We start from the raw sequence: 12,118 nt of genomic DNA, 5'->3' as shown, positions 1-12,118 counted from the left end.
AAAGTAATTGAATTTCTTCGCAGAATTTTATTACTTTTGAAAATAATTAAATTCTTGTGATGAATATATTGTCATTTATAAAAATAATTGAATTTTGCAGAGAATTTTATTCATAATTCTTAAAAATAATTAAATCTTTGTGAAGAATTTTGTTATTTTTGAAAATAATTGCATTAAAACTTTTGAAATAATTAAATAATATTAAAAAATTCATTCTGGTCAGAAATTAATAGAAAAAAATTTTGAATGTTTTGTATTAGAATTCGTGGTAGTTTAATAGTTTATAAGGCAAACAAAAAATGAATTACAAGAATTCAATTATTTTCATAAATAAAAAAAATTCTTTCTACAAATTCAATTATGTTATTAAATAATAAAACTTATCGCAGAATTTCGATTATTTTTAATACAATTTTATTAAAATTCGTCGAAAGAATTCAATTATTTAAAAATTTTGTTAATAAAATTCATTGTGAGAATTCAATTTGAAGAAACATTTAATTATTCAATAAATTAAATTATTCTTAATAAATAAATTTAAAAATGAATTTCAGTTAAAATTTTAGATAATAATTGAATATTAAAAGCATTATAGAATGAATTTTTTCAGAAATAATTGAATTTTAAAAATGTTTCAAATTAAAATCTTTGAAAATTTGAATTTTTACAATTTTAACTAACAATTTTGCAGAATTAATTTTTTGGAAAATGTTTATTTGAATTTTTTCTGAAATTATTTGAAATCAAAATTCAAAACGGTGTATTCAAAATTTTGGACGAATTAATCGAATTTTTTAAAATAAATATTTAATATTATTTCAAAAAATTTAATGCAATTCTTTGAAAGAAATCAGTTATCTTGATAAATATCAAAATTTTTTCCAAAAATTCACTTATGTTCAAATATTTTTTAAAAATTCTCGTCAAAATTGCAATTATCTTTATAAATAATAAAATTCTTCTCTGAAATTCAATTATTTTCCAAATTTTTAATTATAATTAATTAAAAAAAACATCATTTTCAAAAAATATAAAGAAATTCGTCAAAAGAATTTAATCATTTATAAAAACTGTAATAACAATTTTGGAAGCCATTTGTAGATTTATTTATGTTCGAAATCAAATAAATTTAAATTTGATGAGAAAAAAAAAGTCGGGAATTTTGGTATTACAGTACATACAATAATACAAAATGTTACTTTCTTTTTGCAGTTAGACAACATTAAAAATATGGACGACGTTATTTATAAACAGTGTGTTGATCATATTAAACATTTAAATAATCAAATAGATATAGTAACTAGAAAGAAAAATGTTGCTGAGCAGAGAATTGCTCAAATGTACCATGATAACGGTATTATAGTGAAAAGTTACGAAGAAGAGCGGAATAAGTTATCAGTCGAAAATGAAAATTTAAAAATTCGATACAACTCGCAAATTCAAGATTATGCTAAGTTACGTGAAAATATGATGACAGTCCTTCAAGAAAAGGAAGATTTGAAATGTGAGCTTGAGAAGAGCGAAAACGATAAAATTAAAGTAACCGGAGAGTTGCAGTCCAGATCATCAGATTTAGAGTAATTTTTTTAAAATTAATTATTTTTTTTAATCAATTCAAAGTTCTGTAAATTATGTAATTCCACATAATATTTTTTTTTTGAATATTTTAGGAAAGAACGAGAATCTTCTTTAGAATGGACAAAAATGTTATTTAGAAAATGGCTTGATGAACAATTGAAAGCTAATGGGAATTTATTAAACGGGTAAGTTGAACATTTGTGTTTAAATCAAAAATTGTTTGCATATAAAATGTTTCATAACTTTTTTTTATTTTACAGTCACATAGAGCAATGCAATACAGCAATACATGTCTTTAATAGCGTAAATAAATATGCAAATGATGTTTTACGAATAAAGTTATTTCCTGAAATGCAAGAATGGTATAAAGTTAAGACCAATATGCAAGAGGTGATGACTGCTCAACAGGTAAAAAGTTTTATTTATGTTGTCCCATAAAAATCATTTATTTTTGTAAAATTGGTTGTCTGGAAACTGTCTCCCTGAATAAAATTCACATTTTGGAAGACGCCACATACAGTTGAAAAAATCAACTTTGATAATTGATACTTTGGAAGAATCGTTTAATTCTCTTCTTGTAATATGTAACAATGTTAAAAAGGAATTTTTGCAATAACTATAATACATTTTTTACAATAACAGGGCTCGAACAATGTCCGTTTCTTTGAAAAAAGATCCGTAAAGTCCGTAATTTGATTGAAAAAGGATGAAAAGTTCGTAAATTCTACGATATAATTTGGAGAATTTCAGAGAAATTACAAATAATTGCAGAAATGCAATTATTTTCAAAAGTAATAAAATTCTTCGCAGAAATTCAATTATGTTCAAAATTTTTTTTAAATTATCGTCAAAATTTCAATTATCTTTAGAAATTGTAATTAAATTTTTCTCCAAAATTTCAATTATTTTCAAAAATTTTAATAAAATTCTTGGCAAACTTTCAATTATTTTCAAAAATTTTTCCTTAATTTAATAATTTTTAATATCTACTATTTTAACAAAATTTTCCAAAAGAATTCAATTATTTAAAAAAAAAATTCTACAAAAACCTTTAATTATTTTCATAAATAATAACATTTTTACAGGGATTCAATTATTGTCGTAAATAATAAAATTCTTTTTAGGAATTCAATTATTTTCATAAATAATAAAACTCATTGCAGAATTTCAATTTCAATTCACGGTGGTCTTCAAGCACTTTTAGGTTTACCTAAAATGAGTCAAAATTGTGCTAACGCAGTTTTATCTGGAATCGGCGCAAGATTCCAAATTTTCATTTCCGAAAATCGTAGCTGATTCTTTTTTCGAAAAAAACCAAAAAAACATATATATATATATTATATATATATGGGCAATTCCACGTGAGCTTTTACAGGGTGGCCGCTGGACCGGGAAACCGGGAAAACCGGGAAATGACAGTGAATTTTTTTGGACAGGGAAAAACCGGGAAATGACAGTGAATTTTGATCTTGACCGGGATTTTGGAATTTTTTTTTTAAAAACACACATTACTTTGTGAGAAAAAATAGAAATATTTATTTTAAGACTTAGGTATTAACTATATTTCATTAAAAAAGATTGAATGATCTTCTATAAAATCTATTTATATTTTGTCAGAGAATTTTATAAAAAGTACTATAAAAATATTCAATTTATAGAATTTATAAGAAAATTATGAATTTTGTTGTCCAACATAACAGACTTAGAAAAAGAAAATATTAAATTTAATTTTAAATTCTTTCTATTTCTAACAATAATTAAACAAAATATAATTTTAATTAAATTTGTCAAAAAAATTTCAAAGAGAAAAAATTTCACATCCTATAAAATAATGAAAAATAAATCAATTTAAAAATTTTTTTGCAATTAATATTATAACAAAACAAATAAGAATTATTAAAAATTTGAACTAATTAGAACAAAAGTGATACAAAATTTATAAAAATGAATTTTTGAATAATAAATAAAGTAAATAAAAATAAATAAAATTTCTTTTCTTAGAAAATAAATTTTAAAAAACCGTATTTTTCATTAATATCAATTAGTTTTTTTTTGCAATTATTGATAAGCAAACTTTTCTGTATTTTAGAATGTTAAATTAATAATTATTATAGATTGAATTTTAAAAAATTTCAAATTTAAGTTTTAGAAAAGTTGAATTTTAAAAGATTTTAATTAAAAATTCTGAATAAGTCAGTTTTTAAAAATATTTTTATTTACATTTTTTCAAATTAGTTACACTACCGTCGGGAATTATCGGTACGGCTGCACACGCACGGCCCAAAAACATACCAATCTTTAAATCATGATTTTTTTGTAAATACAAATGTCAGAAAATTAACAAATATACCATTCGAAAGATTATTAAATTCTACGATTAATGGTTCATAACTGAAAATTTTAATAATTTATACAAAGATTGCAGCAATCGACAAATTTGACAAAACAATATAAAAAATAAAATTTTTTTGGAAATTTTTTCAACCCCTGCACATTTTTTAAAAATTGTAGAAAAAATTTGAAACTTATATAAGTGTGATCATTCAAATTTCTACTTTAATTTAAGACCAAAAGAGTTTAAAAATCTTATTCGGTTCGTGATATATCATTATAAACGTCCGAGCATGTTTTTTGACAAATGCATTGAATTAGTCGATTTTGAACGGTTTTTGGCTGAAAATGCTCGTCCATTTATAATGATATCTCACTAACCGATTAAGATTTTTGAATTCTTTTGGTCTTAAATTAAAGATGCGACTTGAATGATCACACCTATACAAGTTTCAAATTTTTTCTGCAATTTTTGAAAAATGTGCAGGGGTTGAAAAAATTTCCAAAAAAATTGTATTTTTAAAATTTTTTTGTCAAATTTGTCGATTGCTGCAATCTTTGTATAAATTATTAAAATTTTCAGTTATGTATCATTAATCGTAGAATTTAATAATCTTTCGAATGGTATATTTTTTAATTTTCTGACATTTTTATTTACAAAAAAATCGTGCCTTAAAGATTGGTATGTTTTTGGGCCGAGCGTGTGCAGCCGTACATCGGTAGTGTATGTTTTTAAATATGTAATATTTAATTGAAAAATTTTCAAATTATTCAAAATTTCATGAAATTGTCTTGTAAACAAGTGGATTTTAGAAATATTTTAGTTATTTCTAGAATATAATTGAATTGAAATTTTGAAAATAATTTTTAATAAGTTGCAGTAGCAATTCTTAAAAATTATTCAAATTTAAAGGATTTGAAATTTGAATTTTTTTTGAAATTTGAGTACCTACTATATGGAAAAATAATGGATAATAATTAAATATTTATTTCAAAAAATCTATTTAAGTTCAAAATTATTTTTAGAGTAAACTAAAATATTTTTAGGGTTTGGGAAAAAGTCAAAGTTTTGTCTAAAAATCAGGAAATTCTTTCAATCTTTCATTGAATAATTTATTTTCAGAGTTATTATTTATGACCGGGAAAAATAATTTATGACCGGGAATGGACCGGGAAATGACCGTGAATTTTTTTTTACAAAAAAAGTGGCCACCCTGTTTTAGTCGACCTCTTAAAATCGGCCAAAAATATTTTTTTTCTATTCTGTATCGAAAAAAAACAGATACGTATTTTTTTATTTTTGTTTAATTGTCCAAATTCTCGAGTTATGAATTTTCGAAATTTTGGACTTGTAATTGTAGACCTATATTTAGTAGCTTATAAGTCCGAAAATATTGAGTTTAGGAAAAATTTGTCACAGAATGAAAGTTTTAGTTTTCTTTCGACTTTTAAGAAATGTAAACAAAAAATTTTTTTAAAATTTTTTATTAAAAAAAATTTTTTTTTTTTATAAACAAATTAATTTTTTTTAACTTTAGCCCGGATTTTTTTTATTTTTTTTAAATTTATTTATTCCTTATAATATAGAGGAAGATTTTCCAAAAAATCCCGAGAGGTGGGACTGATGTGTTGAATGAGTTTTAAAACATTTTCAAAAATTACTTGCAATCATCACAGTGGGATTTTTTTTTACAATTAACTTCTAAAATTGTCTATACAGCGTAGATCCTTTAATTTAAAAAAAGAACTCTCAAATAGATTAAAATTATACACTGTAGACAGTTTTAAAAAGTTAATTGTAAAAAAATCCCACTGTGATGCTTGCAAGTGATTTTTGAAAATGTTTTAAAACTCATTCAACACATCAGTCCCACCTCGGGACTTTTTGAAAAATCTTCTATATATTATAAGGAATAAATAAATTTAAAAGAAATAAAAAAAATCCGGGCTAAAGTTAAAAAAAATTAATTTGTTTATAAAAAAAAAAAAAAATTTTTTTTAATAAAAAATTTTAAAAAAATTTTTTGTTTACATTTCTTAAAAGTCGAAAGAAAACTAAAACTTTCATTCTGTGACAAATTTTTCCTAAACTCAATATTTTCAGACTTATAAGCTACTAAATATAGGTCTACAATTACAAGTCCAAAATTTCGAAAATTCATAACTCGAAAATTTGGACAATTAAACAAAAATAAAAAAATACGTATCTGTTTTTTTCGATACAGAATAGAAAAAAAATATTTTTGGTCGATTTCAAGACGTCGACTAAAATCTCACGTGGAATTGCCCATATATATACAGTAAGAAAAGCTATCCGTCAGTCATAGGAAAGTATGGGAATCGCATAAGTCTGTCTCACTCCCACTCATGGGATATGACTGACGTGGTAGGTTTTCGTACTGTATATGTTTTTTTGGTTTTTTTCGAAAAAAGAATCAGCTACGATTTTCGGAAATGAAAATTTGGAATCTTGGGCCGATTCCCGATAAAACTGCGTTAGCACAATTTTGACTCATTTTAGGTAAACCTAAAAGTGCTTGAAGACCACCGTGATATATATATGTTTTTTTGGTTTTTTTCGAAAAAAGAATCAGCTACGATTTTCGGAAATGAAAATTTGGAATCTTGCGCCGATTCCAGATAAAACTGCGTTAGCACAATTTTGACTCATTTTAGGTAAACCTAAAAGTGCTTGAAGACAACCGTGAATTATTTTTAATACAATTTTATTCGAATTCCTCGAAGAATGTAATTATTATTACAAATTTTATTAAAATTCATCAAAAGAATTCAATTATTTAAAAATTTGATGATAAAATTCTTTATGAGAATTCAATTTTAAGAAACGCAATTATTCAATAAATTGTTTTTTTGTATTTAAATAATTGAATTCTAGTTGGCTTTTATAATAAAAATTAATTTAAAAAAATGGATTTCAGTTAAAATTTTATATTATAATTTAATATTAAAAGCATTATAGCATAGATTTTTAGAAATAATTGTATTTTGAAAATGTTTCAAATTAAAATCTTTGAAAACCTGAATTTTTCATACTTTTAACTTACAATTCTGTGGAGTTAATTTTTTTTAAAAAACTTTAATTGCGGATTTTTTTTGAAATTATTTAAAGTTTTTATTTTTTAAAATACATATTTAATATTGAAGAATTTACGAATAATTGAAATTTTGTAAAATTGAATTGTTAACAAATGAATTTGAAAATTCTCAAAGAATTTTTTCAAAAATTATTAAAAATAATGCATTTTATAGAAGAATTTTATTATTTACAAAGGTTACTGCAATTTTGACGAGAAATTAAAAAAATTTTTAACATAATTGAATTTTTGGAAAGAATTTAGATCTTTATCAAGATAATTGATTTCTTTCAAATAATTGCTTTTAATTTTTTAAAATAATGTTAATTATTTATTTTCAAAAATTCGACTAATTTGTCGGACATATTTAATCCGCCATTTTGAATTTTGTAATTTCGATTTCAAATAATTTAAAAAAAAAAAAAAATCAATTAAAATTTTTAAAAAAATTAGTTCTACAGAATTGTTCAAAAAAAATTTGTTCAAAAAATTCAAACTTTGAAATATTTTAATTTAAAACCTTTTTAAAATTCAATTATTTTTAAAGATTCACACTAATTTTTTAATATTCAATTATTATCAAAATTTAAACTGTAATTTATTTTTAAATCAATTCTTGTTAGAAAATTTTAATTCAATTTATTTATTTAGAATAATTTTAATTTATTGAATAATTAAATGTTTCTTAAAATTAAATTCTCATAAAGAATTTTATCAACAAATTTTTAAATAATTAAATTCTTTCGATGAATTTTAATAAAATTTTTTAAAATAATTACATTTTTCTAAGAATTCGATGAAAATTGTATTAAAAATAATTGAAATTCTACGATGAGTTTAATTATTTATAAACATGATTAAATTCCTAAAAAGAATTTTATTATTTTTGAAAATAATTGAATTCCTGTAATTAATATTATGAAATTTTTTAAAAATAATTTACTTTCTGAGAAGAATTTTATTATTAATACTAATAATTGAATTCTTGCAATGAATTTGACTATAATTTTTAAAAATAATTCAAAAAATTTCATTAAAATAGTAGAATTGAAAATCATTGAATTGAGGAAAATTTTTTGAAAATAATTGATAATTTTCAAGAAGAAAGAAATTTTGATAAATAATTGAATTCCTGTGAAATTTGTATTACTTATGGAAATAATCAAATGTTTGCGTAAAATTGTATTAACTTTTTTTTAAAGAATTGAATTCTTTTGGAAAATTTTATTAAAATAGTAGATGTTGAAAATAATGATTTTCAATATATCTACCATTTTTATTGAATTGAGGAAAATTTTTTGAACTAATTGAAATTTTGCTAAGAATTTTATATAAATTCTTGAAAATAATGGAATTTCCGAGAAAAATTTTGTTATTTACACGGAGAGACCGAGATTACTAATTTTTGTATAAAATCACACTAGAATTTACTATTTTCACATTGCAACCACCGGAAATAAGGGAACTTTTTGTATTTTTTACTATTTTCTACACTAAGTCACTAATCCCGACAAATGTTCACCAAATTAGCAAAGTTTCTTACTATTTCGTCCAATAGTTCCAAACAACTGTAGTAAACTCAGAAGCATTGTGTACGTAAAATTACTACAGTCGTTTGTAAATGCAGAAAGAAAGAGTGAAAGAAAAAATACGGATTTTTGTCGCCGATTTCCCGTCAATTCTTGACTAATGGAGACAAACTGGAAGAATTTTTATATACACAGACACACACACACACACACACACACACACACACTTATATATTTGTTGGATAAATATTTGAAGACACACACATGTTTATTTCACTTATATGTATAGACGCGGTTAATTAATACACTAATACACAACTGCACGCACGACAACGAATTTCACTGAAAGCATACATCTTTGTTTCCTTATATATTGAATGATGAAAATTTACAGCACTTACGAGAAAGCAGTGTACTTTTAACAACTTATTATAAGACATAGTTCTTGGGACAGGAATAAATGCAAAGTTTATTAATTTATAATGGTCAATTTCTGAGATAACGAACGACCTACGTTTCACTTTATATTTAATTATTGTAGATAATATCCAAATTTATTTTGCATACGCGAAACATAGTCACTGTCAATGATCGGATGGCATCGGCTCATTTACGGAGATTGACAAAGTTAGCAACCAATAGAAATGCAGGCGCCATATGACTGCACTCGCTAGCCACACTTGCTCACCAAAAATTACTACAGTGGATCGTAGGTTTTAGTGGAAAATGTTTTCATTTGTCAGATTTTGTCTAATTAAATTAGAGAAAACTATAATCAATTTTTGCTACATTTACAACTCTTACACAAAATATTAAAACTTGCTATTTCAATGTAGCAAATTTATCTATTTCTTTTGTAAATTTATCTAATTCTGTAGCACATTATGCTAAAAGTCCCCTTATTTCCGGTCATTGCAACCATTTTTAGTAATTTTTACGAATGTGGGTCTCTCCGTGTATAAAGATAATTGAAATTTTGACTAGAATTTTAAAAACATTTTTTAACACAATTGAGTGTCTGCGAAAAATTTTATTCGATGATAATCGATTTTCCTTTCGATGATAATTGAATTTCTCAAATAATTTGTAACTTCTCTAAAATTCTTCAAATTGTATCGTACACTTTACGGATTTTTCGTACTTTTTTAAAACTTAGAATGTTTTCAAGGACCTTAATTTTTGTCAAATAAATTTATTGATATTGTGGCCTTGGTTCCAAAAATTTTTCTAAGAAGGTGTTAAATAAAATTAGTTTTCAGTATTTTTAAAACAAATTTCGGATTTTACGAACGTTTTTTTTAAAATACTGACTTTTACGGACCTTTACAGAATTTACGAACCTAGTTCGAGCCCTGCGTTAAAGTCTATCCGAAGTCTGTTTTTATCAGGAAAAATTTGATTTATGGAAATATTTGAACAAGTTGTACATTTTGAAACGTGTATTCTTTTTTTTCGCAGAATGAACATAAAAGATTGGTTGATTTACTAAATTCGAAAACCGAATTCTCTCACCTGGATGATTTCAACTTGAAAATATCTCAAATTCTCCTAAAGCCAGCTATACCTTTGGCTGAAAGTGTTCATCAAGCTTTTCAAATTTCACATAGGCATATAGTGCATCGCATGTCAAATATTCCGCCACCTCATCCACGACCGGGAATTTATCCACCCCAAATGGATCCCAGATTCCCGCCGCCGCCTATGTATCTAATGAATCATGGATATCAAGGCTTTCCAAGGCAGAACATGATGGGCAACTGGCAACAGCAAGTTAGGCACCCACAACAATTCATGAATATGCCACCACCACCTCCAGTTTCGATCTACAATGAACCAAACAGACCATTAAATATTGATAATACAATAGGTAAAAATTGCTCTACATTCACTTACGAATTCTTGTTCTTAATAAGTTGGACATTCTTTTCAGTAAAGAATCATTTATATTTTTTTACAGTTATGAATGACAATGATAAAACATTTTACTCTGGCTCAAGAGAAGATTTGGTAAATGACAATGATGTTAGTTTGAATGATGTTGTGCTGGAAGAGAAAGATGAATTGAGTGAAGCTTCAAGTTTAGGAGGAAGTACAACTTCTCTGTCTACGTCGGATATCTCTCCTCAGTGAGTAATATGCATCAATAATAATTAATAATACATTAACCCCTTATTTATTCACTTGTCTTATTGCACGCAGAGAAATAGTTGTTAAAAGTAACGAACGATAATTGAATTTTGTTCTCCAAATTATTAAATAATACAATAACTTAAACTTTGGCTAAATCTTATCTCTTGCCCAAGTTTTAAGCTTTCAGAATCCGTAAGATTTTAGTATCTACCTTCATTCGTGATCAGCAACTCCAAAATTCAAATTAAACAAATTTTTTTTTAAATCTTCGTTACTAAAATTTCTATCGATTTTTGTTTATTTACATTTATAACAAAGTATGAAAAAATCGATATGTTGCTATAAAATAAAGTTTTTAACATTTAAAAAATTTTTAAGTACATTAGAAATCATATTTTAGTATTCCTGAAGTAACAAGTTTTATATAATTTCACTTTTATTAATAACATTAATTAATCAGGGTGGCCACCAAAACTCGTGAATAAAATTCACGTCTATTTCCCGGTTTTTTCAAGTTTTCTAGGAAATTTTCAAGGTTTTTTTGTTGGTTCAAATTTTACTATAGAAATCTTAAAAAATTCAACTACTTCCACATTTATTATTATTTTTTATTGCCGAATTTTTTATAGGCTTTTCTTACGATTCTGAACAATCAATCGTATAGATTTTAAAAAATTCAGGGTTGCCACAAATATTTAATTTTATTTTTCCCTGACTCTTTTCTGATTTCCAGACAAAATTTTCACTTTTTCCCTGACCATAAAGAATATTCTGATTCACTCTAAAAATTATTAGATACTCAAAAAAACATTCTATTACATTTACTTACGAATTTCTTAAATTGTAAAATTATTTGCAAACATCAAAAACTAAATTTTTAAATAGGGGAGAGTGGGGCAAACCGGACCGGTGGGTAAACCGGACCCCCCTCAATATTTCCGAAATGTCGAAATTGGAAAAAGTGTTGTTTACAAATTTAAAACAACTATGTTTAGTATACCTTATTTTTTCAATCTGGCAGTTTTAGCTTGCGTTTGTGCGACGAAGGGAGGAAAAGTTTTTTTTTTTAGTTTTTTTCTACACTTTTTCGAATGTTTTCTTAAGGAAATTCTGAGGAAATCGTGTAATGTTTCCAAATATTAGGTCTTAGGTTCTGAAGGTACACACCTCAGGAATATTTACCACCAAAAACTTTGATGAATTTGCAAAGCGTTTCTTTTTGACAAACATTTATTCTCAAAATGGGCCTGTGGGGCAAACCGGCCATAGGATATTTCCATTGAATTAAAGTTTCATAAAAATTATTTTTAAATAAAACGTTTCTTTCATTAAAATATTTACTTACAATGAAAAATAATTGTCTTCCAATGAGAATTGGACCCTTTAATATTGTTTCTCTGATAATGACAAACATTTTTATTTTTTTATTAAAAAAAATATTTATTCAATTAAAAT

At 24.5% G+C, this 12,118-nt stretch overlaps 1 protein-coding gene across 3 annotated transcripts in view; it reads left to right on the top strand.

Annotated features, from left to right (window-relative positions):
• The window catches only part of LOC122504838, a 57,356-nt gene that overhangs the window by 34,046 nt on the left and 11,192 nt on the right, over positions 1-12,118 (top strand). For all 3 annotated transcript variants that reach the window (XM_043616118.1, XM_043616119.1, XM_043616117.1), the window contains exons 13-17: positions 1,213-1,577; positions 1,671-1,763; positions 1,839-1,986; positions 9,992-10,400; positions 10,491-10,659. In XM_043616118.1, the coding sequence (XP_043472053.1) occupies positions 1,213-1,577; positions 1,671-1,763; positions 1,839-1,986; positions 9,992-10,400; positions 10,491-10,659 (1,184 nt within the window). The remainder of the gene's footprint in view (positions 1-1,212; positions 1,578-1,670; positions 1,764-1,838; positions 1,987-9,991; positions 10,401-10,490; positions 10,660-12,118) is intronic.

The sequence above is a fragment of the Leptopilina heterotoma genome, unplaced genomic scaffold (assembly GCF_015476425.1).
Source record: "Leptopilina heterotoma isolate Lh14 unplaced genomic scaffold, ASM1547642v1 Lhet_32, whole genome shotgun sequence".
Lineage (NCBI taxonomy): Eukaryota > Metazoa > Arthropoda > Insecta > Hymenoptera > Figitidae > Leptopilina > Leptopilina heterotoma.
Note: the sequence above shows the minus strand (reverse complement) of the source record. Positions and strands in the feature narration are given on the sequence as shown.